Source organism: Convolutriloba macropyga, chromosome 4, assembly GCF_964194025.1.
Source record: "Convolutriloba macropyga chromosome 4, txConMacr16.3, whole genome shotgun sequence".
NCBI lineage: Eukaryota > Metazoa > Xenacoelomorpha > Acoela > Convolutidae > Convolutriloba > Convolutriloba macropyga.
The window spans coordinates 24,688,254-24,716,212 of record NC_134471.1 but is presented as its reverse complement, the minus strand read 5'-3'; the positions used below and the strand labels follow the sequence as shown (position 1 = coordinate 24,716,212).

Below are 27,959 nucleotides of genomic sequence, written 5' to 3'. Positions count from 1 at the left end.
GTTAGACGTTGTGGAAATTTGTCACAGAAAAGAAAAATGGTTTGTTAAGGAATTTTGTATTTGTACCGAGGACAATCTTGAATGCGTGCCAAGTTTACCTACAACAAGTTATACCGTGTTAAACTCAATAAAAGCAATCTTTCACTTGGTTGACTGGAAATTTACACGGTATTGAAAGAAACACAGTAAACTATCCCTATATTTATTATACACAATTAATTGAAAGTGTTCAATTGAGGAATATTCTACGCTAAGGGAGAGGAGAAAGCAAATTTTTTGTCAGATTTGCTTGCATGTCTTTTGATATCTGTTAACTATTTTACACAAAATGATCAGAATCAGTCATAGGGCCAAATCAATTTCAACAAAAATTGTGCAAAAGAAAAAGCAAATTTCATTTTCAACTGGTTAACAAATGAGAGATCAATTGACGAAAGTAGAAGCATCCCTGTCAGTGAATTCAACAATTTGCGCCATGATTACGGGGGACGGGAATCCGAGTCTTTCAATTTCCAAAGATGAAACCATAAAAACCGTAAACCAAATTTTACAGAGTAAAATTAAATTATTGCTGACTGAAGCTCACTAACTCATTTGGTATATTATATTGAACCTTTTTTTCAATGGAGAAAGCAAAATGTCAAAAACAACCCAGAATCTGTCCTCCGAGACTATTGATGTCTAAGGACCCCGTTGGTGAAGAGAAGAAAATGAAAATAACGATTCTTAAATACCAAGGGAGATTCAACACTTATTTGTCGAAGGAAGAGTGCACAAAATTGTTCATTATGACAAAACTGAGAGACACTCTGAGTGATTTGTGGTTCAGATGAAATACTTCCTAACTCAGTTCTATTGCTATGAGTTGTTTTTATCTAAAGTGACTTTTTCTCAATGCATTTTTAATAAATTTTTCTTTTGTCATGAGATGGAGGGAGGAACAGTTGATCAAATTTACGCTATTAGAAAAAAATTTTGTTGAAAAGAAGTAGAAGCAAATAGTCATGGGAATTTTGCAATCAAAAAACGTTGCCACGGTTTAATTGGATTTATGTTACCAAATCCAAGACTATGAATAACTTTATATCTACGCAAGACAGAGTCTTCATGCCCGTTGTAGGGCATTCAGGTCGTAGCAAAACAAAGTTAATTTCAAAATGTTGACTGGAAACACATCTTACCCAAAATTTAACCCCATTATATTTCTATACAGGGAAAGGCAGCAAATATACATCAAAAGGGAGCATAAATTTGGCTTTAATTTTAAAGAGTACGCCAGTTTAGAAATTTTAAATAGTCTTACAAGTTGTCTTTCGATAATTCACGACTCATTCGAAGAAACTTATATCGACAAATAATTTTTTAAGTTGGCAACTGCAGTGCGTCACAAAAACATTAATGTTATTTTTATAAAGCACAACTCTTATCAACAGTGCAGTTGGTCTCGTAAAATCGACTCGAACATAACACACATCATATTGTTCAATTCTTCCCCCGGTATTCAACAAGTCGAATTATTATGCAAACAGTTAAACTTAGTTAAATTTTTAAAACATTGCTACCAATTGTCAACGAAGAACCGTTAGGCAGTTTCATACTGATTTTGATCCAAAAATGATACTGTTCAAATATTACTGAGGCAGGTCCTAAAGCTTTTTATTTTCTATCCGATAAAGCAAAAACAACCCCTCTAAACAATGAAAGATAAAAAGTTACCTATACTGAAGTAAATGATGCATTTGCAGCCGACACAGTTAAGGAAATTATGCGTATTTGTGATAGTGATGTTATACTGGTGTCATGTGGATATCTTCACAATGTTTTACTGGGTCATGTTAGAGTGAAAGTAAGAGACTTGGAAAACTACAGGCGCTCTAATTGAAGGTGTTCTCAGGAAAAAGTCATCAATGGATTAACGACGAGCGCTTTTACTAATAAAAGCCGGTTGCGAAATGATTCAACCCATTATTCATTTTTGCGTCACCCATTTGAGTTAATCAATGTTAACTGCTGAAGAGTTTATTTGGATTCCCAAAAACAAGTTGATGAAAGAGCAATCATCATCTTCACAAATTCTAAATGATCCCAGAGTTCAGCATTGAGGTGCGCAATTTTTCTTTTTGAACCGTATGCGACAAAATGAAAACACTAACAAAGAGTACAAAAAAAATTCTGAATACGAGGGAAACAACTGACCCTAGTGAAGATTCAAAAATAATTGCGGACAAAATTCTTCAAATGTTTGCCTGCTATCGCCAGCAAACATTTTTAAGAAAATAATTAACATCATTGAAGAGTCAAAAAAGTTTGTTATTGGCAAAAAAGAAAATTTCTTTGTTGACGGAACTGCGACAGGATTAATTGCTCCCATTTTTCTCTATGATTTGCAGCAACCAACTAAAAAACAAATTAATTCAGATTTTGTTAAGTTTTCAGAGGCTTTAAACATAAATTAAAACTTGGTGATCAACAGAGATGCTAAATTTGCGATCCGGGAAAGAACTCATAGAATTGCCAAACAAAATATGAAAAATATAATTTTTTCGCCAAAAAGAATCAAGCACGAATAAACCAAACAATTTCTTACAGAGGAAACATCAGACCCCGGAAGTGGTTTTCGAATTTTCAAAGGAAGACAGAACTCGAGAAGAGGAGAAATACTTGGAATCTGTTGACGAATGAGAAAAAATTGCTTGAATAAATATACGAAAGGTCCCGCAGCATCAAGAAGCGTAAAAAATCTACAAAAAAGCACTAATTTGAAACTATGTAGAGTGAAATTATTTCTAGAGGGAAAAAATGCCCACACAAAGCATAAGAAACACAGAAAAAAATTCTAACGTTGAAAGTTATTGCTTACGACATAAAGAAAAACTGGTCGCTAGACTTGGCTTATGTGGATAAATTAGCAAACGAGAACAAAGATATAAAATACTTGTTGGTTGCTGTGGACTGTCTCTCAGGTTATCTACAAGTCGAACCTTTGAAATCAGAGTACGCTACAACAGCAGATGCGTTTAAAAAATTGATATAAAACAAACGACCTAAAAAGGTGTGGGTAGATGATGGTACAGATTTTAGAGGTTCATTCAGCACTCGTTGTCAGAAAAAAGAACTTGAAGTTTGTAAGACTTACAGCGAGTTACTTACATTAGCATTTAGGGAGAAAAATGTACTATCGCTCAAGAATTTGACATACAAGTATTGAGAAGACAAATGAACATACTCTTTTGAGTTTTGTACAAACCTTTAGCTCTGGTTTCAACAGTGTAAAGAAATTGTAGCCGAATAAAAGGATAAAGAAATACGTTCCTTACTTAATAACATTATTTTTTAATGCGTCAGCAAAACTAGTTCGTCGAACAAATTTTGCTGACGCGCACTATGTGCAAATATTGAAAGCGGATCTTCCTTTTAGAAAAAAATACAAGCAATTACTTATCAACGAAGTTTTTGAGGGTTACGATATACCTACAACAAAAACGCCTACTAATAGTCTCATTGACGTATCTCAGGAGCCAGTCAGTGGAAAGTTTATGAATTAGAGTTTGTCAAACTAGAGACTATAGTAGTGAAATAACAAAAACATGAATGAATTCACGGTTCACTTAGTTTCATCAGCCTCTATGAATATTTTTCCTCAAAAAACCTTGACCTTATTTTAAAAATTTTTCAAAGAAGAAATTACTTTGTAGGGGGATTGGCGAGCTGCACTTAGTGAAATTATCTTCCCGGCAAAAAACAAATCAAGTGAACAAAACTGGTTTGAAGATATTTTCTTCTGAAGGCCTTGGGTTTTATGAGTAAAATACTCATTTTAATGCTGTGTCCAGACCATACGGAGGAGAAGGAGCTATCTTTGGAATTGGTTTTTAGAAAAACCGTGAAAATCTTGTGGGATCCATAGAAACAGCTACCGTATTACCCCATTTTGAGTATCAATTTAACAAAATCAATGGAGTTTTATTCCTCTTTTCTGATGAAAACGTAGAATTTTTTTTTTGAGAGAACGAAATTGTAAGCATACTAGGTTTCAACGGTTTTTATGATGGGTCTCGTTATCATATTGGATACAAGACGTCGGACACTTTTGAAAGTGAAGCAACTGATTTTTTACGTTAAAAATTGAGTTTAAATACCTAGGTGATACTAAATTTCTGCTTATTCGAGTCATTGATTCAAAACAACGACTGAAAAACGGTGACCGCTGCGAAAAAGAGCCAACACAAAAAATTGTTTTCAGCAATTTGGAATACAAAATGTTATTATCAAAAAGCTATTAGTCAATTGACTTTCAATTGCGGACAGAAACCGGGCAATTATTTCCATTCGCTGGAATAGGAAGAGTTAATTTGACTTTGAATTGTAAAGAAAATTCGACTAGATGGAAGCCTACTATAAACAGCAATCGGTGTCACCATACTTTTCAGGAGAATGTCGCCAACGAGGCAGTGGTTTTGGGGCCTTAGCAGCAGGTATCGGCAGAGCCAGATTGCCGATTGCTAAAAATTGTCTTTGTCTTGTAGCCAAAAAGATTGGACATTAATAATTGTTCAATAAGCTCCTGAGCTGGTAGAGGTAGTTACGAAGAAAAAGTCTCCAAAACAAGCAAAAAAATCGAATGTGGAAAAATTGTAAGAAAACAGGAGGGCGGATAACAAACAGAAAGAATGCGTAAATTGAAAACCAACGGTGAAAAGCCAAAACATGGCATTCGTAGGAAGAAATCTTTGACGAGAAGTCGGTCAAATTTCTTATTCTTAAGTACAAAATCATTACTAATTTACTGCCCACAGAAGCAACACACACAACTTTTGATTTTTTTGAAAAACAGCATCTAATTATTACCTTTGACAAAGCTTTTGATCAAAAAGTTGACCCTTCATATTCTTCGGACGGTCAAATGGTTGAGTTTCAAGTTTTGGGTGACACGAACAATTTCATTTACAAAAACTTCTCTTTGAAATTAAACGCAAAGTCTCCCGAAACAGTGACGGCGATTTAAAGATAGGCTCTGATGCTGCAAATACAGACGCGCCTTACAAAAGCAACAACTCACTAAATTATTCATTTTCAGAATGCACTCTATCTGTAAATGGTAATAAAGTTTCCAACACAAACGGAAACTATCCGCCCAAAACATTCGTTGAAACGGAACTTTTGTCAGGAAAAACTGTAAAAGACACTCGGCTATTTTGTCAAGGATATTGTTATGAGAATGAGCCCGCTAAAATTGATGGCCCCGATGATCGCTTGGACCATGTAGCGGCGAGAAAAGCTCTTGTAGCGAACTGTCAAGAAAACCAAAACTAATATATAGGAATGCTTGCGAGTGATAGTTTAGCTTGTGATAAACACTTACATAGTGAAGCCAATCTGCGATTTTCAATTAGAAGGTCTAAAAATGATTTTGCTGTAACTTCAGAATCAAACAAACATTACAAAGTTAAAATAATTGAAGCTAATCTGCATGTTAGAAAAATGACAACAGCGGATGATGTTTTGACGGCAATTGAGAAAACTCTACTAATAACACCTTCCGTGTATCGCTATACAGAATTTTGCCAAGAACTTTTTTAGCTACACTTATAATAAGATTTTGGAGCCATGAGGATATTTTTCGAAAACACCAGTACGCCGTATGATAATTGCAATGGCGTAGCAACAAATCAATCATACCTCGAAACTAATCGAACTAATCATTTTCACTACCAGAAATTTAAATTGAACCAAGTTGTTGTTTTTGGGAATGGTCAACTTTTTGTTGGAAATCCGGAAAACTTTTAACCATCGCTTTTACTGCAATACTCTGGAAGCCCTGGGTTTTTTTTGACAGAGGTGGGCATGGCATAACTCTGAACAATTATATCAACGCTCTATTTTAGCTTTCGACTTAACTTTAGCGCAAGGGGCTTCTCATGATTTCACTTATCCAGAACTTACAAATTGCTCAATTTCGGTTCAACTTACATTTGACTGAGCATTGGCAGCCAACGTGCAAAATTTAATTCTTAATGAGAGAAGCTCAATGTTTTAGGTTAGTTCGGAACAAAAGGTGACAAAAAATTAAATATCATCTACCCCAGGGATGGTCAGTGATGAAGTACGCTATTTGTTTGAAAAATATATCTATTTCAAATGTTTTTTATGGAGTTTTTCTCAGCAGACCATTTCCCAAAGCTAACAGGAGAATGATTTATCATAGTTAATGCTTCACCAGCGCAAGATGCAGGAATTCATTGGATGGTTCTTTGATTTCACGAAAACAAATTTTTTTTGGCAGATCCTCTTGGAATCCCGATGCAAAACTACCAAATGTTATATTGCCGTCTGCTAATTTTTACAATGAAATAACTCAATTACTCAAACTTAAGCCAGTTCAAAATCAAATTTCAAAATTCTGTGGACTTTTTGCTCTTATATTGCACATGTGATGTTACGAATATTTTTTGATGTTGAATATGATTTGCTACGCATTGCTAATCATAAGATCTAACGTTTTAAATTAAATTTTGTTGCTCAACTCCTTCTTCAAAGAAAACAAAGAACACAATTATTAATTAAAAGGTTTTGACTCCATAATAATTTTTATAAAAGTCAAACTATTGTTAACATGCAAAAAACCATAGCCACTACTTAATACATAAAAACTCACCATACAGACCACCATTATAAATACTATAAAATCTATAAATCGTACAAGTAGGCAAAAAGTTGGTTTGAGTTTGAGCATTATTGGTAAGAACTCAGCCAGCGTTAGGTACTTTTTGCTTAGATATTGCGAAGTTCTATTGGTGTCGCTGGTTATAGTTCACCTCTTTGTCAATTCTGTTAATTATTTATCCACAAAAAATGTTTTTCTTAAGTTTGTTTCAATAGTAGTTTGAAACAGGCCAGTTGACAAGGAATACTGAACGGTGTGTATGCTGTAGACTTGAAAAAATCACGATGTTGATCGTTGGAGGCAATAACATGATAATGAAATCCCGACTTTTTTAACAAAAAATGTCATTCAATTGCAAACTTTAGGCAAAGTTCTTTAATACTGTGTTGACATATGAAGTAACGATATAGTTTGGCTAACTGACGAAATTATTTCGGTGTGCGCTCAAACATTGCCGCCACCATTTTTGGTAATTTTTTTCTTTGTCACTTCTTTAGCTTTATTTGTAATTTCGGGTCTTGATTTTGTGCTCTTCCATTTTATTACTGGGTTTTTTCTTCGAGATCGCTTTCACATTCAGTTCGTTGCCTTCGTTTATTTTTCTTTTCAGTTACTCGAGACGACAAATCTTGAATCGTTGTCATTTTATGGCCCAGAAGATCGAATTCAGCCTCGGAGTCTTTTTTTAATAGAACCATAGAGTAATATGTATCCACGTTGTTTTGAATGTTTTCACTGAAGCAACAACAAATCCTATTGCTAGAGCACGAAGCTTTGTGGTAAAAGTCAATATTAATTTGAAAAGAAAATTTTGCAGCCATAACTTTCTTTCCGTCGATGACAAAAAAACACTTTAAATGGTATCAACACGCTGTAAGCATTTCATAAAAAACCGGCCGGCTTTGAATTGAATTGTAAATAAAATGCAATAGCATTAAGACTATTTAAGTGCACTTTTCCTAACTTCGGTTTTACATGGTCGATTGCACAGATATGCCAAAAACAGAAATCAAACTTAAATCCATCCGAGTTTCAATGTAGCCACTCCCAAGGTTTGTCTACCATGTTGTAAAGTAAAACATGAACACTTCAAAGAGGTCTTTAAAGAAATATAAGTGGCTTAATTGCCGGCAAAATTGTCAAGGTCATGCCTTTTTTGTCATACTTCACATATTTTTCATCCACAGTTTCATCACAAATAACCAAAAACGACATTGTAGCCTGAAGACTGTACAATGCGACATCATCTAATTTAGCGGACTTTTCTTTCATAACATTGGATTTGCAAAATAGTGATGGTTATAACTAAAAACATTAAAAAGTAACAAAAATAACATACATTCAGCACTAAGTTATTCACTATTATTTGTTTCGCCAAGCTGTTAAATGACAAAACTTCATTGTAAAAACAAAATTTTACCATATAAAACTTTGTTGCTAACACCCTTTTAATAGCATAAAACATTCTATTCTACATTCTTACCTCAAAAATCACCAATTTTTGCTCATTCTTGAACTTTATTCATCAAAAATAGAAAGAAATGTAGGTAAAAGTTATCACTAAATATTTTTCAATTTCGCCTAACATTTTTAACATATTTTAACATTTCTTAGTATCTATAAGTTTTTGGCGACGAAAAACAACTTTTTTAAATTTTTCACCACCAAAAATCACCAATTTTTCTTTTTTATTCAAAAATTTTTCTGTTTTTTGGGGCAAAAGGTTTCCAAAAATACACATTGAGCGCTCCATTTCAATTATTTTCAACGCTCAGTTTCACCAAAAGCAGTATACTCCCATATCGAGCAATTCCCGAAACAGTAATGAGCCCATGAAATCACTTTATTAACCAATTTTCAGATAAATTTTAAACCCCAATTTCTTCATTTTTGCAGTTAAGTTTCTCGATGTCTTGTCCTCCATCCATTCTCATGCGCTATTTTCAGTTCTAAGCTCTGCTTGAAACTCCTGTCCAAAATTGAAATTCAACGAGCTTCCATTTTCATTACTTCGCACTTACTTTTTAATTCAAACATATGGGCAATAAAACCAAAAAATTTAAAAACACTTATGCGGTCTAAGACTCGCAAAACTATTAAATTTCTTACATTGGAACCAGAATTTATCAATTTTGATCTTTTTCTTCGCTTACCTCACTAACCCATCAGTTTAGTCAATTTTGCTTTTCAGTCATTCGTTAGTATCATTATACTACAAAAAGTATTCAGAATTTTTTTTGAAAAAATTACAAAACTTTCGAAAAATTTTACAAGTTTCACTCATTCGCCAAACCAACTTTTTTTGCAAAAATTTTACAGGTTCCACCACTCTTACAACATCAAATTAACAAAAAAAACAAGTCTTTCCCAACCACGAGAAACAAAATTTTCGAAAAATTTTACAAGGACACCTAAAAAAGTCCTTGCCTGCTTTGTAACGGGATGGCACAATTCCCCCCCCCCCCGTTATAAACCAGGTAGATAGATCTACTACTCCTTACATGGCCTGAGGTCGACTTACGTAATTTTGAGGTGACTCTGCTTGAAGTCACAGAGAACTTCTGGCGTTTATCGAGATCCGCGAAGTGGTCCGAGATATTAAGTCAGAATTTCGAAGTGTCTTCTTTGAGGTCACTTATTCATGCTTAAAACACAAACCGCACATGTTTTAAAATGACGAAAGTAGCAAATCTGGCATTTTAACTCTGGCACTGCAGACTTTCGGCATTTTTAATGTGCACATGAGTTTTTGAATGAATTTTCGGCATTTTGAAACTTGTAAGTTGCGTTTTCTAACTCAAGTGTCAGATTCTAGAAAACAACCTCTTTCCTGTGCCCCAAGCTCAGTGGGCGTATCTCTTTACGCCTCACAGGCGCACGCACTAATTTTGTGCATAGTAATGTGGGATCTATTCTGTTTTGCCCCCCCATAAGTGTTTTTTACGCCCGTAGTTGCAAATTATATATTGTTATATAGCATGTTACTTTGTAATGAATAGCACGTGCGCCTGGGGACGTAAAAGATACAAGCCTACTAAGCTGGGGGGGGGGGCAAACAGAATAGATCCCTAATGTGCTATATAACAATAATTTTTAACTGGGGGCTTAAAAAACACTGGGTCCCGAAACATAGAAGACAACAAACCCCAAGATGTAGAGAGCAGAACTTGAAACTTGCGCAGTTTGTGTTTCATATGTGGGTTACGTGAATTTGATGAAACAAATGAGAAACTCTGCAGAGTTTCTCATTTATTTTATAAGAAAATCAAGTCGGAGCCGCGTTGTGACTTAAGTCACAATTTTCAAGTGATTTGAGCATCGTCATGGGGGTTGCAACAACGGATAGACCTTCGTTACGCTATTATGTAAGCATTTTGGGGTTTTTCTATTATAGCCCCTTTCCTGGCTTCGTGATCAGATAACCTATAGCTCTCCAATCATGGTAAATATACCATAAAAGGGGGGCTTTATTGGGAAAGACCAGTGCTTTTTAAAAAACTGCCTAAGAAGTCACACGTTTAAGATCAACCAATCAAAAAACATAGCCGGTAGAATACCGTAAACGACTCGAATCGTCATGCATTATGATCTTTAACCTAACCTTACCGAAATCAGAACATCAAAATAGACAACAGAAAAAAGTAGCCCAACAAACCACATTAAAGTGTTTTAAAATTGCCGACAATTTTTTAAGTGCGGGGGTGCTAGGTGGGGTGGGTGGGTAGATAGGTTGGGGAGGTGGGTAGTGCTAAGGAAGTTGAGGAGGGGGGGGTAGGTGGGGGTAGTTAGGTGAAGGGAGGCGGTAGTTTGGGGGGGTTGGGGTAGGTGGGGGGGGGGTAAGTTGGGGTGGGGGTGGAGGTAAAACACTTTAAGTTGGGGCGGGGGTAAAACACTTTAATGTGGCTTGTTGAGTTTTAAAATACTTTGGGGCGGGGGCGGGGGTGGGGGTTTGTTGGGTTTTAAAACACTTTAATGTGGTTTGTAGGTAGGTGTTGGGGGTAAGTAGGTGGGTGGGTGGGTAGATAGTTTGGGGAGGTGGGTAGTGCTGGGGTAGTTGTGGGGTAGGTAGGTGTTGGGGGGGGGGGGGGGGTGTAGATTGGTGGTGGTGGTGGGGGGGTGGGGGGTAGATAGGTGGAGGGGGTTTGTGCGGTGTAGTTTAGATAATTAGGGGTGACTTATATAGGAACAAAAAATCGCAAAATGGTTTCTTCACCTTGAACATTACCAGCAGTTCCTAATGTCCAATAATCGAAAACTAATGTCCAGCTGTTAAAGTCCAGCTGTTAAAGTCCAATAATCGAAAACAGAAGTCAACGGAGGTAAATGCTCGAACAGAAAGAATTCAAAATTCAAGTCATGAACAAACTTGCTTTCTGCTAAAAAACCTGTAGAATCTCAATACTTCCCTTTCGAGTCGTAAAAACAAATAAGACTATATATATATATATATATATATATATATATATATATATATATATATATATATTTGAAATTCTCTTGAAACTCAATACGTTGAAATCGCGGAAAATAGAGCAGTAAAATTGTCAAACGTTTCTTCACTCACTCTTTATATCGTGCAATCAGAGCAAGAGAAATATTCACTTTTAAATCTCAGTTTATGACATTTTGTTTTGCGCCCGTTTGGCTCTACAGACGTCCTCAGCTCAACAAGTTTAGAGGCTCAAAGGGAACCACTTGTTAGTTGGAAGCATTCAACGTTACTGAAGATTAAAAAATTCACAGCTCTCGTTGTTTACAAGAAAATGTCAATATTTAGTTGAGCTGTGGTGGGGGAGTAATTGTTCAACTTGGCCTTCCAGGAAAGTAGAGCTCCTCCAGTTGAGAATGTGGTTTTGAGATAAAAAATGGCCTTTGAAACACTGAAATTTGAGGAAACAACAATGTTACTTTTTGAATAGTGACATAAAATACTTTCGAAGATTTTAAATTATAAGTTCATTTACTGAAAAAAAATTTTCGATAAGTGTTTGCTCCCTTTCTCCCTTTTCTGTCTTTGCGTATGCATTTTGTTTGTTACCCCATGCACTCGTGTCAAGATTTAACATAATGATCTGTAATGTAATGACACATGTTCTATAATAAGTTCTTGTATAGCGAACTGGTTAGTGCAGAAACAGAAAATAAAAATTTTTTTGTCTCATTTATTTTATCAGCAAGTCTGTGCCACAAGATACCAATCAATTAAGCGTTCAGGTGTGTCACAACACAGCGCGCAAAAGACTCCGTTCTATCAAAGTTTGTTAAAACTTTATGTTCCATTTTTATGTTCCATTTTATGTTCCATATAGAGCTTTCTCTGTACTAAACTTGAAAACATTTTTATTCAAAATGCTAAGACATAGTTCTTTAAATGTTAACCAAATAGTGTGTGCTAAAATCCAATTATTTTTAAACTGATAGAAAATGAAACATCATAGCCAAAACCTGTGACACGGGGAGAATACTTGATCTGAATTCGTGACAAAGATTTGTCGAAAGAATAGCTTGTTTTGAAATCATGTTCAAATATAGATTTTTTGGACCACTAAATAGAGTAATTCCTATTAATCGAGTAAGTCCATTAATTCAGTGTCACTATCTTAAAATTGGGTTCCTTCCTATTATTTTTTAGCCAATCGGATGAGTGCTCACGTGAGCTCAGTAAATTAACCTCACCCTAAGGTGAAAACATTTTTTTAAATAATTTAGCCAACCAACTATTGTATGGGGGAATTGGATGCAATCTTTCTCAGTCATTATTGAGCAGCTGCAGTTTTATTGCGCAGATGAGTTTTTATTTGACCACAACAACCAAAATATTTTTAAAGCTGAGGCAGAGAAAACCTTTCTTATGTTGTTCTTGTTTAACGCTCAAGAATTCAATTTTCTAAGACTTTTAATTGACCAAATCTCAGTTTTAGTTGATGCTACTTGAAGTTATCCGACCGCACACCTAACGTTAATATATATTCTTTTAAAATTTCAAAACCTATTTTCTTGTCATAAACTTATGAAAGACCCAAAAAGTCTTGAGGGAGGTTAGATTTTGATCATCTTTACACGGCCTAGGTCTGGTAACTAATTAAGACCACGCAAAAGTTTTATCAGAGATAATTGCAGTTGAGCTTGGTCTCTTCGTGGCTTAAGCAAAATTATTTTCGCAAATAATGTGTCTTAGTAAATAAAAAAATCAATCAACAGAGCGCTACAGAATTGACACGGGGGCACTTGCGTCAATATACTCTGTAAAATGCCTCTATGAGATTAAAACTTTTGTTCTGGTTTTCTTAAGGCAAATAAAAGTGTGAAATTGTGTTTTTCTGCTAACATTCATACATTTGAAAGTTATATTTTGTTAGTGAGACAACAAAGCAACCAAGTGAGACCAAGTGGGACAACAGAATTAGACTTAACATGGCAAACTTAGACTGAGTAGGGCAATCAAAATGGGTACTTCAAGTATACGCGATCATGGTTCGTGATTTCATTTGCACTCTAGTATTAGATTTTTCCCCGATATAATTAACCGGAGGTTTGTGGCAGAGCAAATCAGCGCCAAATCAGTGGAGAGGCATTCTGTTTTTCTGGATGGCCAGTACTCTGTTCATATCCCAATTTAAAATGACTAGCCTTCATTTTTGAGTAAACTTTACTGTATGAAAAAAGTCTGTTCAGCTCAAGGTTTGCGTTATATGCGATTTGAACTTCCGCTTTTGAACTTGTAACATTTAATTTACATAGCAAGTCGTAACCACCAAGCTAAATTGGCTCTTTGTGTATTTGCCTACAAACTAGCTTATGTAAAAAGAGTGTGTATGCTACTATAGTAGTTACCAGTTATAAGCTGAAAAAGTATGACATTATCTGCTCAGACTTAATTTTGGGGTTTGAGTATTTTTCAGAATATACAGCATAAACTCAGCCTGGGCGGATTCCGTGACCTCAAAATAATCATAATGAAGAAAAACTGCACATAAAGAAACTTCATAAAATATTCTGGAGATGCAATGTTTCAGATTTTAATTAAGCTTTTACTCTTGAAAGGTGCTGGTTCAGCGCTGAAATGCTTTGGGACTCAATTCCGGGTAGTGAATTTGCAACAATTTATCCAAAAAATTGTTCAGTAACTCTAATGTACCAAAAATATTCGGTAATAGAATATCTAACGATAATTTACGAAATATAATGTCCGTTACTGATAATTTTGCAGTTATTACCATACAAAATTCTGTATTTTTTTTTCATAAAGATACTGTTTAAGAGAAAGTTGCACCCTTTCCACTGCACAAAACGTTTCAGAGCGAAGTATTGTTAGTACTGGAGGAACATTTGTTCTCTGAAAGATCCTATCGTGCTCTCTTTGCAAAACTACTGAAATAAAGCCCATTTGGAATTGTTATAAAATGTTTCTCCAGTGCTACAACTGCTCGCTCCGAAGTTTTACAGGAGCGGGTCCTTTACTTCAAAAAATTAGTATTGTGCAATTATAGATGCGAATTTTTCTTGTAAAACTATTTTATCAATCTCTTACATCGTTTGAGCAATCATTGGATCCCCAAGAGGTTTTTGTTTTCTTAAAAATAGTAATTTTTATATAACCATATTTAGGAGCTTTTGAAATTTACTGCATTCAAAACAAAATTGGATGTTTGCGGCTATTACAAAAGGGGGTACTTAGAAGTTCAACTAGCAATTTATTGACCAATCAGAAAGCGGTATTTATGTTCCACGAAGACCTATAGTAGGTTAATTGCAATATAGAATGAAAAAAAACAACCATTTGGAAACTAATCAAACTATAAAACAATGCAAAAAAATGGCGGGTCGGTTGGCGCGCTTCTCGTGTGTCGCAACTTTGCCTCGCTAACCGACTAGCAAATTTGGTTTACATCCCACAATGCATGAGAGGCATGGCCGCATGGCCAAAAACGGTCCGCAGTTGCGCTTGACGAGATATTAGATTGTCTAAACTGCAGGCTAAGGATTTTTGTAGTAATTTTCTAGCGCATAAAAGAAGAAGATTCTCTATTGGAAACCAAAATGGGGACAGCTGCTGGATTGAGCAAATTCTTCCAGAAAACTGAAACTAGTTATTCTTTCTCTTTGTTCGTCTTTTATTTTTTTGTTTCCAATTTTTTGCAGTTTGAGAATTGGATTTCATTCAGTGGCTGAGTTTTAGAAACTTAGTTTTATTTTTTTTGTATTCTATCTAATGCATTGTCCTGCTATGTTTTTATTAATTCCTATTTGTTTGTTTCCAGTTCAGTTATGGATAGTTTCAATGCGTCTCTTCCGTTATATACCACACTCAATTTTTCACCCACAGTTGATTTTGCTCATAGCATATAAATGGTTTTCATTACTAATTGCGTATAAATTTAGGGTCAATTCGTATCTACAAATTGAAAAGAGAGTTTGAGAGAATTAAAACTGGTTTGGCAATATAAATTTAAAAATAATGCAAGCAATAAAAACCAAAATAATAAATTTTTAAACTTTTCGTTTTTTCGTTGTATTTGTCTGTCTATGTATATGATTGAATTTATTCTTTTTTTTAGTCACTTCGTGTCAAAAGTTTCCTCACTTCTTTTCAGTATCCGACTAGTTACTATTCACGAAAAGAGATACTCCTAAGAGAAAAAAATAATGGGCGTAATTCGACGTGGCTGGGCGAATTTTTACCTAATCTCTTTTATAACCGGAACATACAATACCAGGGATCTATTCTATCTCATCCCCCTCAGCGTAGTTAGCATATAAGTTATTCTATTTTGCTACAAAATAAAAGTGCTATACAACAAGACATAAATTATAAGAGGGGTACAATTACTGCTAATCTTCCGAGTCAAATTTTTTGCCATGCTAAGTTGAGTTCTCGCGCTGAAAATTTCTCATCTTTGATTTTTGGAGGAAAATTGATTTTTCATGTTAACTTACGTATACTTTAAATATATACTCTTTCCTTGTCTACTTTTCAATTACTAATCTAGTTTATGTTTTTCAGTTTAGTGAACAATTTGACTTTCGTAGCAGGTTTTCATATTTTGGTACTTTTGCGGTGGAAATTGCATTAAAGTAAACAATGCATTTGGTGCAATTCCTGATTGCTATGTTACCAAATTCTATAATTTTTTTGCACAGAATGCCGACAAATTGATAAAAACATATTTCATACACTTGTATTTGTAAAATTGTTCATAAACTCTAAGACGCTTCATAAAGAACTTTAGCAAAAGCTCAAACAAAATTAAGGTTAAAAGTTTTTATCTTTGGTCAGTAGACCATAACACCAAATCTTTGCACTCATTAGGAAGTTTTTTTAAGAGAAATTATCAGAAAGGTTCTGTTTCGTGAATTGTTTCGGTTTTATTGAACTTGAGTCAATGCTTCTCAGAAAAAAGTTTTTGAATTTTTAATTTATTTTTTTTCTCATATACTGAAAATAATATATAATTGTGGTTTCTGAGTAAAGCTGAGCAGCATTAGCGACAGCGTTCTTTGCCGCTTTTTCTCCTTTTCACCCAAAAAACTGATTTTTTTTCTTGTTTTTTGGTCAATTTAAAAAACGATAACATTTTCCTTATATAATTAAAGAGTTTAATGTTTCCCATTTTTATTACTTAAAATTTTTTTACGCTGAAAGTTTTATTTCAGCGGTCAAATTTTGATGCAAACGTAGATTGTTACAATCAAAGCTCGATTGATGTTATCTCCTCAACCAGCTGACTTACCATTTGATGTGAACGAGTTCTTTGTCGATATTAAATTTGCGCTTGATCGCTTCGGTTTATTGTTTTTTTTTTAATATTTGCTCTTGTAACTTTTTTCCAAGCATAATAATCATTAGAGTGGCTTAAAGTGTCGTGATTTTGTGGTTTTTTGTTTACTAGGACGTATAATAACAAAATTTTACTCTTTAAAATCAGATAATTTATTGTAACTTACATTTTTTTATCTCATGTTCTGCAAAAGTTTTGTTTCCTTTTGATTGATGTAGTGCTTTGATTCAATATATACTTACATAAACATAATTTATGTGGTGTCGGAACAAAATAGCCAAAGCCAATGTAGCCAATGTCAAAAGATACCCAAAATATACCCAACATGTTATCTTAACATTGAAACTACCGGAACAATTATTTAGCATAATATTTAGTTAGTGCATTTTTCAATACCTCGCGTTCCGTGGCCATGCCTCAGCAGCTCGTTAGAATTCATAGGGTACTATCACAATTGATCGTGGAATTAAACGATCAGCTTAATTGTGAGAAAACATGCTTGTAATACCGAGTGCTAATTTGTAATTATTGAACGAAAAGATTAAAGGGAATAAATTGCGTATAATGGCATTGGGTATAAGGGTACAGTGGGTATTTTGGCAATCGGTATTTTGTCATGCAACCGATTCGGTGGTTTGTAAGAGAGCCGAAGTGAAAAGAGCCGATTGAAAGAGAGCCGAAAATTTAAGTTATTTCTTAGGTGTCAGGCTTTGATGAAAAAGTTTTCAAAGTTATTTTTCAGAATCGGATCTATTATTCCCCGAAAACTTTTTGAGACCCAACTACAAGTTTTGTGTTAATGTATATATTACGTTAAATGTGTTAAATAACACGTGCCCGATTTCTTGTTAACACCATGCCCCACTCAGGTGCTGTATAATGAACAGAGGATGGAACGGGGGAGGCGGGGGATTATAGAACCGAGTTATAGATCCTTGGTTGTTGGTTACTGTGATCCGCTCAGATCTGTTTCTGCACGACTGTCTGCAAAATTCCACCGAATATGGCCATCAAAACAACCAACATTAGAGGGTTATCCAATGGGGTGGCTAGGCTCTCGGGTTCATTCACAACACGAGCAACGCACACGCTAAATGTTGCAGAATAAACTAATTCACAGTCCGTGTAGTTTTTCTTCCCCTCGTTGACACACATGATAATTTTATCGGTGGTTTCAGGACAACATTTTTCGTAGTTGTCCATGTAAGCTTGTGACCAACGATCCCCGGCAAGTTGCCCAAACTTGCAGTTGCAGTAGTCTCTTGTGTATGCGGTGGAAGAGACAAGTTTCAGAACGTCACATTTGTCATCAATATCTGTTCACACGCAGTTTTCCTTCCCAAGTGGAACAACTTACTTCCTTACTCAAAAACAATTGAAAACATTATAGATCGATTCTACCCCCCCCCCCCCCCCGGAGTGCTCCCCTTTGTAAGCCTACGCAGAAGTAAACATAATTTAAACATTTGAGCCGCCCTTATTGTCTTTACTTAATTGGCCTACAAGCAAAGTCCAAAAAGAGATACCGCCGAGAATCCTCAATGGGGGTTTAATTTTTCTGAGTTCATAATGTAGGGTGTGACCAACTACAACTATACTCTGCTGGAATGTGGCCAGTTGCTAGTCATCAATTCTTTTTTATCTTAGTAGCAGTCTTTTGTAAGTTCGTTACATAAAGTTTAAAGGGAGAAAAGATCCTTTTATCTAGTTTTTATAACAAATAGTACCCCTTATTTTTTTGGGATGATAGTAGTGGAAGGAAAACTTTCCGTCTGAGCTGATTGTTGACACATTGCTCTCATCTTCTGATGTATTGTTAGGACTTTCTGATGTAATGTTTGGACTTTCTGATGTAATGTTAGAACTTTCTGATGTGATGTTAGAACTTGTCACTTTGTGTGAAAGTAGAATGATTTTTGCGAAACCGTACAAAATAATTGTAAATTTTATCATTGTTGCTACTGGGTTACTATAGTCTTGCTTCACAAAATAATGGACTGCGAGTCAAATCATATCACATGTAACTCCACTTTGTACATTTTTTTTCAGAAATCATAAGCAAGAAGTCAAGATAAGTCACATGTGATGGCGGTACCAGACTTTTAGGACTGTTTGCTACTCGTAAGTTTTAATCTTTTTTACAATCCAAGAATTGGATTGTATTGGTACTCTGTCTTTTTACGGTTCGAAGAGGAGTATTGGGACTCTAGAGGTTTTACGACTTGAAGAGGCGTGGTGGTGTTCTACAGGTTTTTGCGACTCGAATAGGAGTATTATTATTCTACAGGTTTTTAAGACTCGAAGAGGAGTGTTGGTATTGTACAGGTTTTTTTTTACAACTCGAAGAGGAGTATTGGTGTTCTACAGTTTTTTTAATCTGAAGTCAAGATCAGTAATCATCAAAATTGATGAAGTTTTTTTTGCAGGACAAGATTTTGACCAATTTATGAGCTATTTGTTCATTTACTGCTAACATAACCACCCAAAATGAAAATAAATATTGCAATTTTTTCATGTTTTTTATTAAAAATGTTCGTCATTCGTTGAGTTTCTGAAGTTCCAGAGGTGAGTGAACCTCCTCTTATGTTTGATAATAGGTTACCTATTAGGTTGCTGCATAATTAATGCTAATAGGTAACTGATAAAAGGTTTGCAACTTTTTGATAAAATGTAAATTTTTTTTTCAAAATTCCATAAAATTTTTGTCCTGTTGTTTGTCAATCTTTATTAGCCAACTAAATTTTTTGAATCGTGAGGTTGGTTTAACGGATAGCCTATGGAGACAGTGAAATTGTTCTGAAAAAATTAAAATCACAAAGTTAAGCAATTTTTCATTATAGTTTGCAATTAATTTCAAATACTTTGAACTTTTTTTTTGACATTTTCTAAGTTTTTTGCATTTTTACGGGCCACAGAAAATTGTTTAGCTCTTTTCAATGTGCAACTGGTTGGAAGAATTCAGAGACACAAAACGGTTAAATTTTGCGAAATTAATAAACTTTCTTTAAATTTTTCATTATTTTTTAAAATATTTGTCAATTTTTTCAAACTTTTCAATGTTTTTGGCCACTAAACCTTTTTCCAGGCTTGTGCATGAGTTGATGAATATATTTAAAAGAATCAAAGTTGGCCTTGAGAGTAATAGTTTCAAGAGTTTTAGCAATGATTATTTTTTTGTTTAGTTTGTTTGATTTTTTTAAATTTTGCAAATTTTGATATTGTTTTTCTGTTTTGGCTGTCAATGATCATTTGATCCGCTGGACAGGTATAGTAGTTTTAGGTTTGTCATTCAGTTCTGTGGATTGTTTTTCACAACTTATCCTGCCTTTTCTTTTGTGAGATGTTTTCACATCTATTTCAATGACTTCGTGCTTTCAAAACGGGATAAACTGGTAAAGCTCAGCGGGCATCAAATTTCTTTAGAGGCCCGAAGCCGGCTTTATTAGTTTCTCAAGTAATGTGGACGTAACTGAGAAGGACGTAATTTACGGTTAAAAGGTCTTTTTTCAGGTGTTTTTAAGCCCAAAATATAGCAATTTTTCTTACTTTTTCGGCATTTTTGTGTTTTTCGTTTTTATCAGTCCTGAATTGACCTTTGTCAAAGTTGATAAAGGTTTTTTGCCAGCCATAATTACGGTTTATGACCATTTACTGTTCAAGAGCTTTTTGTTCTCTTACTGCAAACATAAACACGCAAATTGTTACTATTTTCTGCAATTTCTTCATGTTTCTGAAAATTGTTTTTTTTTTAGTTTTTCCAGATCCAGAGGCAAGTGAGCCTCCTCTTATGTTTGATAATAGGTTGCTTTATATTTTATGGTGGAACTGAAATGGTTTCAACGTTTTAATACGACAATTTTGACAATGTTATGACAATTTTTGAGTTTCCAGCCCCTGGGGCAAAGGAGCCTCCTTTAGTGTTTTTTATAGAGTTGGTAGGGGCAATGGAACGGTTTTTAACCTTTTAAAATTACGAATTTTTGCTTTCTACGCAATAAAATTTGAAAAGTTTTTCTAATTTTTCTGAAAATTATTATCTTATTCCGAGTCTATCCTTCTTTTTTGGCGATTGAGACTTGTTGGGCTTGAAATTAGGTTATTGAGTTTTTTTCAAGTTTTTTTTAAGTTTTTTGAAAATGTTCGCCATTTTTTGACTTTTTCCAGCGCAAGAGGCCATGCAAAATCCTCTAAGATTCAAAAATAGGTTAATGGGTAGTTGATAGGGAGCAATGGATGGGTTAAAGGGTGCATTTTAATGAATTAATTTTGGCCGTCATGAAAAAATTTTCAAGAGTTTTAGCAATGATTATTGTTTTGTTTGGTTTGTTTATTTTAGTTTCCCAACATGTGAGACTGTTGGTCTTTTTGGCTGGCATTGTCCAATTGATCTGCTTGTCAGATACTGTAGTTCTAAGCTTTTCATTCAATTCTTTGGATTGTATTTCAGGACTTGTCCTGTTATCTTCCTTAACAACCATTTTTGAGCATTGCTCATCTGAAATGTTGTCCGATTGCCATCCGGTTTGGACAGGGGCAGCTCTGGACCAGGGCACTCTATAATAAAATTATGTTGCGTTTTTTGTTCCGACCCTCTTGAGGGGGGAGGAACTATATACTCAAATGGGTTTTTTTTGTTCCGTGAATTTTCGCCGCTCGATATATTCATCGTAGAGAGTTGAGACTGGTATCATTAGAAAGCTCGTCCAGCGTGGAATATGGAATTAAAAAGATTTTCTAATTTTCTAGTTTTCTACAGGGAGTTATCGAGGTTTAAACTTCTGAGAAAATTAGAGTGAATTCACGTTGTTTTTATTCACATTTTCAGGAATTTTTGCCTAAATTTTCGTCAGTTTTGCTAAAATTTGTTATAATTTTTAAGAATAATGTCGTTGATTTTATTTTTGAAGACGAACAAGCATTGTTGATTGTTTTGATTTAATTTTTTTGGTCAAAAAGTCTGGATAAACATTTCAAAATTTAGCCTTTTTCATCAAAAACAGCACGAAATAAGCTACTTTAGTCCACTTTGATTAAATTTGCCGACAGTAAACCCCCAAACAACACTCATACAAACTTTGTAGACTCAGAGGGGGGCTATTTCTACTTCAGAGTGCACTGTAGTTAAAAATTTTTTTTGGCTAACTTTACTCGTTGATTATCAAAAATGCAGAATTTATTTTGAGTGTTCAACTAACAAATTATCTATATCTACAACATTCGAAAAATCAATTGTTCCTAACGGACAATAAGTATTAGCAGGGCTTATTTGGGCCATTCTTGGACTGTTACAATCCAAAAAAAATCGGGTTGTAATCAGTCGGTCTTTTTTTTTTTAAAAAAAGACTTTTTTTAATAATAAAGAACAGAACATATCAAATCAAAGCTCAGGAGTGATAGGTTCAACCAATTTGCTTGCTAAGCAGCTCCAAGCTAATATATTTAGTTTTTTAATTGAATGTTTATGGTCGTTTCTTTTTTGAAAAATATTTGAATTTTCAATAAATAATGGCTTAATTAACTTTTCCTCTATTGTTTTCTTAATTTGTTCGACTTCCAGCTTAGAGTTAGCAAAGGAAGACGGCTTCTTCTTTCTACTGATTTAACATTTATTCTCGGCTGCAGTTTTAAGCCTGAAGTTATTGTTTTCTGGCTTTGATACTACAAGATTTCAAATTTTTGTTTGTTTTGATATTTGCCAGTTTTATTAGCATTCAGAATAAGGCACAATTAAACATATTAGAATCCTGAAAGATATTCATCATCGTTTTAACGGCCTCGACGCCTCTTTCTTGAAGAAATCAATTGAATTTTTTAATTTTGTCTCCAACTGTCATTTATACTTTGTCGTTTCGGTCGTATGAAATTTCCTGTTTAGTGATAGCTTTCAATGGCTTTTCATGGAAGAATAGAAGAACCGATATTCTGATATTAGTAGATAGCTGATGGCTTTCATGACTTTGAAAACAATCGTTTTCCAAAATTTTTAAAAAAAAACTTTTTAACTTTTGTTCTTTTTATGTTTCTTTTTGTTACCTAATCTCGTTAGTTAATTACAGGTCAAATATGACATTATGGGTGTCAAGGGAATAAAAGAGATTGGTGTCCCAAAATTTTTTTTAAAAGAATTTTTTATGACCTTACTGGCTTCGACACCGGTTTTTCACAAAAAAAAAGTAAATTAATTTGATTTTTGTCATATTTGACGTTCTTTTTGTAGATGCAAGAAATATTCTGGATAATTTCAGGTCTCGAGGGCTTCCTTTTCATGAATAAACGACCCTATTTAAATAGCTCCTTTTTGTAATTAATGCCTTTCATGACATTGAACGTAATTTTGTTTCGAAAAAAAAATAAAAGTATTACATACTTTAGCACTTCACTTTTTTGTCTACTTGTTACCTAGTCTTACTAATGAATGGCCACGTACTACATTATAGCTGTTTGAAGAAGGCGCAATCAAATATATTTTGAGTGCCAAAATTTGGCTTGACTGTTTTGACAGCGTTTTGTGGCAAGTTTCAATTGAAATTTTGTTTGTTCTTTGTTGTTCTTTTTAGCCGCTTTAAAAAATGAATAAGGACAGGTCCTAATGCCCCTCTATAGAAGCAGTGGTAATCGTAAATTTGTGGTAATATTAATTGATTCCTAATGGTATTTTTTACTTTGAAGTTAACTGTTTCAAAAAAATAAGCTAATTTTTTTACTTTACTGTTTTTGTTCTTTTTTGTATAATTGTTACCAAACCTTTGTATGGACTGGTCGCATATGTTTTCTGGTGATTTATAAGTTATTTTTCTTAAGTTTTAGGTTTACCTGATGGTATGTTGACTTTGTTATTAATATTAGTTTTTAAGAGGGACATAAATTTTTTGATGTAATTAATGTTTGTTGTTGTTGTTGTTGTTGTTTAATTTTGCTGTTCGTCTTGACTCATTTTCTTAATATTGACATATTACAGCAATCTAATGCATCAATTTTTACTCCACTGAGTTGTTTGCTTTGGAGGCTATCTTATCGTTCATACAGAATTTTTTGAAAAAGACTTTTCGCAAAAAATAATTTTTGGGTTTTTCTATCTGTTCCTCATTTGGTAGACAATTATGCCAAAAGTGTGGATGGGCGGGGTCGGAACCTTATGTGCCATCGCACATTACCCAGCCGCCTTGTTTTGTTAACGATTTATACCACTGGTTATTGACCACCATTGAGAGATTATCAAGCGAATATCACAGTCAGAAGCGATACGTTGAGCTTCAAGGAGGAGATGCGATAAAATCTTTGTGGAGATTTTCGTAATTAACTCTTTTTTTGACCACAACAAGAGCATAAATTGCTCAACTGTGTCAGTAATATATGTAATATAAGTCAGGAAACTAATTTTCATCACTTTCATTACATAACACATTGGAAAAGAGTAACTAAAATATTTCTGTGAACGCAATTGCAGAATCAAGCCACAGGCTTATTTCATTTCATCGGGTAAATTTACAAGCAATTTTGTTTTTGACATCGAGTTGTTAAAACGAAACAAATATTTAACCCTATTGTAAAGCAAATGTCCAGTTTTAATTTCTACGACTTTCGCATGTTATAAAGGAAAATTTAGGTGATTTTGCTATCTTATTAAATTGGTCTTTGTTATGAGTTTAGGTTCCTGAATTTGTGACGCCCGATGAGACTTTCTACGGGAGTGTGAAAGAAGATGACTCAATTGGAACTTATGTAGCTACAGTCAGAGCAGAGGACAAAGACCTCGGATTAGGAGGAGAGGTAAGAAACATATATTTGATTGATCGACATTACACGCCATTTTAATGTAAATGTGAAGGCTATTAGCAACTGTTATCAGGCTACATAATACACTGTCGACCAAGCAACACACAAAATGTTTCACATTTTTTGATTGATGTAAACTAAATTTTTGTTCACGGTCTGTAAATGAAAACAGATCCTCAAAATTGTGTTGCAAAGCTTAAGTTTTTGATGCACGCAAAACACAAATGATAGTAGACGTTGCAGAAAACCGCTAATGCTATTAAACTTATTGTATTGTTATAATATGGCTGATTGTTAGTTGATAATGGCTCATATAGTGTCCAAGTACTCCACTAAGGTGAAGATCCAGCCAATAAGTTTATTTCATTAGTCTGAATTGAAAAAAAAAAGCGGCGGATGAATAAACGTACAGTTAAATAGTCTGTCGGATTTTTTTTTGTCATAAAAGTTTCAGAATTGATAGATATAAAGCATTACGACGAAGTATGCGAGACTTCCATTGTTCTTCCTCAAAACCGAAACGAAAAAATAAACTAAGTAAGCACAGCTAAAATTAACATTGTTTGAGTTTTTAGTTTTCCATGATACCTTTTGTCTTCATATAATTCATAAAATCATCGAAAGACATATGCCCATCTTTATCAATATCGATATCATTCATGAGAACATCGACATCTTTATCGGTCAATGGAACCCCCAATTGCGTCATCATGTATTTCAACTCGTGTCTGCTCACAAGTCCATTACTGTCTCTGTCCAGAATTGCAAAAATATCTTTCAGTTCTTCCTTTGGGTCAATTTTTTCGGTCATTCTCCGGTGTAACATCAGGACGAATTCTTCAAAGTCCACCTGAAAGTTGAACAAATTTAAGTTAAACTAATTTAACTTTATCTTTTTCGTAATTTTCGCAAATTTGAATATTGCAAGCTTGTGTATGTTTGTTTGAGCGTGTGCTTGAATGTGCAGGTGTGTATGCCATTTTGAAATATTCAAGACCACTATAATACTTCTTTTAAAGTTATTTTAAGGCTGTCTCTTTATTTTAAATTAAATAGCAGGGCCGCAAACGCATCACAAGAAAAATCTTAACGGAATAGAAGGTTTAAAAGAACTCAGGATTTCTGTTTTGTGCCAACTCCGGCTCGAACCCATATGCCCCTAGTTTACAGTCATGGGTATTAACGCCTACGCTACCGACGCGTAGCTTTGCGTCTATTACCCTATGTGGCAGAAACTTTCTGTTAAGCGACATTTTTGGCTTTGCTGAGTTGCATGTTTAAGGAGCGCTAAAAGTTGTACAGATAACTAGCTTATACATGGTGACAAAGCGCGTTTGAAAACGCATGTACTACGTTGGAATGCAAAAATAACGAACCTCAAAACACGCGAGCAATGATTAGGTGCTTAAACACGGTGTCAGAGCTCTCTAATTACAATAAAAATTCAGACAAATTTTAACATAGAAAGATTAAAGGAAAATAAAGAAGAAGGGAGCAAGAACGAAACACAGTAGTGGATGAAAAACAACATTCACCATTTTTGAGCCAAAAACATGAGCCATTTTCAGCAGGCACTCAGGCTCGAACTCTCACCCCTGGCTTATACTACATATGCGTGTTGCATTTGTCTATTCCTATTTCTGAATCAGCAAAATTTTGGTCAACCGCTTTAATGGCTCGCCTGCTTTAGCAAGCTTTAATGAGCGCAAAACATGAGAAGTTTAGGAGGCAAAATAAGACAAAAGAGAAGGATTGGAAGAAAAGAAAAGAAAAACCGAAAAGAAAAGAAATAAAAGGAACGAAAGAAAAAGAAAATCAGCTTCTCAAGTTTGTGGTCCAGGAAAATATGCGTCCTTTTCCGCCTTCAGTTAGACTCGAACCACTCCTCTTTCATTGACAATGCGTGGTCTTATCCTAGCTGCTAACGATGCCTACTGCTTACTCCTATTGACCTTTCTAATGAGGAAAGTTTTGGTTAGTGGCTGTTGTTTTCGCTATGCGGCATGCGTTATGTGTGCAAAAAGTGATCGAATTAAGAGCTTAAATATGGCGATATAGCTTGTCTAAAAACGCATGCATTACGCTAGGCTGCATGTTTAAAGATCGTTTAAACATGTGAGGATTGGAGTTAAGCATGGTGGTGCAGCATTCGAGTTAGAATTAATATATGGATGAAACTGATGCTCCCACTGAAACTCGAACCTACTTCTCCGTTGCCGTCAACATCAACGTCCTTTATCATGTCTTGGATCTCGGCTTCTGTGGGATTTTGCCCAAGACTCTGCATAGTACTGGTCAAAATTTTCCGAGTGATCACACCCTCGCCCTCTTTGTCAAAAACTGCAAACGCCTCTCTGTACTCGTCAAGAACCTCCTCGCTAAAATTTATAATCGGATTTAAGACAACCCTTTAGCCCCCCATGCAAATTTGGATATTTGTAACCTAAAAGTAATGAAATAGGGTGGTCGAGGGGGCAAGTGAAAATGTAAAATCTTCGTTTCCGAATTCGCGGCTATATTCTTCTAGTCCCAGATGTTCATAAATCATAAGCTTTTTTTTATTGTGTTGATCACTTTGGATGACTTTGGTCTGTTTTCTATCAAAAAAGAAGAATACCCCAACAAAAATATATTGTTTTATCGCAACTTAATTAAAATCTAACTTTTCATCAAAATTTTGGTGATTATTTTTCGGTGCCTTTTCTTCATATGACTTATTCTTCATATTTCTACCGCTCTCTGTTACTAACTTACCTGAGATTAAGATGGGCGATAATGGATTCCTCTTCCTCTTCTTGTTCACCATCGGCGTCATTATTCTGTAGTTCACTTCTCAGTTCCATAACCGACATTTCTTTCTCGCTTCTGGATCCTTCAGACATCGTCGCGCTTTGACTATATATACCAAAACATGATAAAAACTTTGTTTATTGTAAAAAATATTTTCAATGCGCTTTGTTTACTTGTTAGCTTCAATTTGAATGCGTTCAAAAAGCTTTCTTACCATATACTGCATCGTTATTTAAATGTACAACAAAGTTTTGACTTTGATGTTTTTGAGACAAGTTGTTGTTCTCTATTTTGCTTTCTTTAGTTTTATTACTCAGCCTTGCTTTCAAGATCTGTTTTTTTACTAAAACATTGCAAAAATTGAATCACGACTTTTGAAGGTGATTTATTTATTAGCTTTCATAAATGAACTGAGTAAATTATACTCACAGAAAATTGAAGCATGTACAGGTTCAAAAAGAAGTTGATGATGGTAAAAGGCGTTGACGCGTAAAATTAAAGACAACAGATATTTTAACCGTGCAAAGCTAGGCCTCAATGACACGTAGAAACTTTAAAAAGCTATCCATATGGGATATGATTTTGTCTTAAGTGATTAATTGCTCTCAAACGAAGTTTGTACCAATTAAATTAGTGCTACGGTCTTTTTGTGCGATTTTTCACTTGAGCCATTTTCGTCAAACAGTTTTTCACTTATCGTACTCAAAAACGGTATACCTAAGTAAAACCCGGCATTAGTTCTGTTAGAGTCTTATTAGTATCTAAATATGCGATTCACCGAAGCAGTTTAGGACACAAGTTCAAGATATGAAGGTTGATTCTTAGAGTTTGAGTCCTGTTCCCCCACGAAACCCACTGCCCCATTTAACCCCCTTACCCTCTCACTTCATCTGCTCACTCCTTCGGAAGCCTCAAGCAATCATCCCTCACCCGCGCTCGCCTCCCTCTCC

The 27,959-nt window shown here is 34.7% G+C and overlaps 2 protein-coding genes across 2 annotated transcripts in view; one reads left to right on the top strand and one right to left on the bottom strand.

Annotated features, from left to right (window-relative positions):
* Nucleotides 1–27,959, top strand: part of LOC142338031 (neural-cadherin-like) — a gene marked incomplete at its 3' end in the record, with an annotated part of 261,027 nt that overhangs the window by 129,279 nt on the left and 103,789 nt on the right. Inside the window, 1 exon segment of the mRNA XM_075387664.1 lies at nucleotides 24,094–24,213. Within this exon segment, the coding sequence (XP_075243779.1) occupies nucleotides 24,094–24,213 (120 nt within the window).
* LOC142337538 (neo-calmodulin-like) lies at nucleotides 24,735–27,245 on the bottom strand. The gene is made up of 3 exons (XM_075386834.1): nucleotides 26,974–27,245; nucleotides 26,426–26,597; nucleotides 24,735–25,069 (listed from the first exon to the last, which is right to left on the bottom strand). The coding sequence occupies exons 1-3, from the start codon at nucleotides 27,099–27,101 to the stop codon at nucleotides 24,791–24,793; spliced, it is 579 nt and encodes a 192-aa protein (XP_075242949.1). The 5' UTR covers nucleotides 27,102–27,245; the 3' UTR covers nucleotides 24,735–24,790.

Bases quoted from the DNA above. Each gene is read 5' to 3' on its own strand.
- LOC142337538 (XM_075386834.1), bottom strand. From the start codon at position 27,101: ATGTCTGAAGGATCCAGAAGCGAGAAAGAAATGTCGGTTATGGAACTG. The intron at 26,598-26,973 runs GTAAGTTAGTAA...TATAAATTTTAG, and splicing joins ATCGCCCATCTTAATCTCAG to CGAGGAGGTTCTTGACGAGT. The intron at 25,070-26,425 runs GTAGGTTCGAGT...TTCAACTTTCAG, and splicing joins ATGTTGACGGCAACGGAGAA to GTGGACTTTGAAGAATTCGT.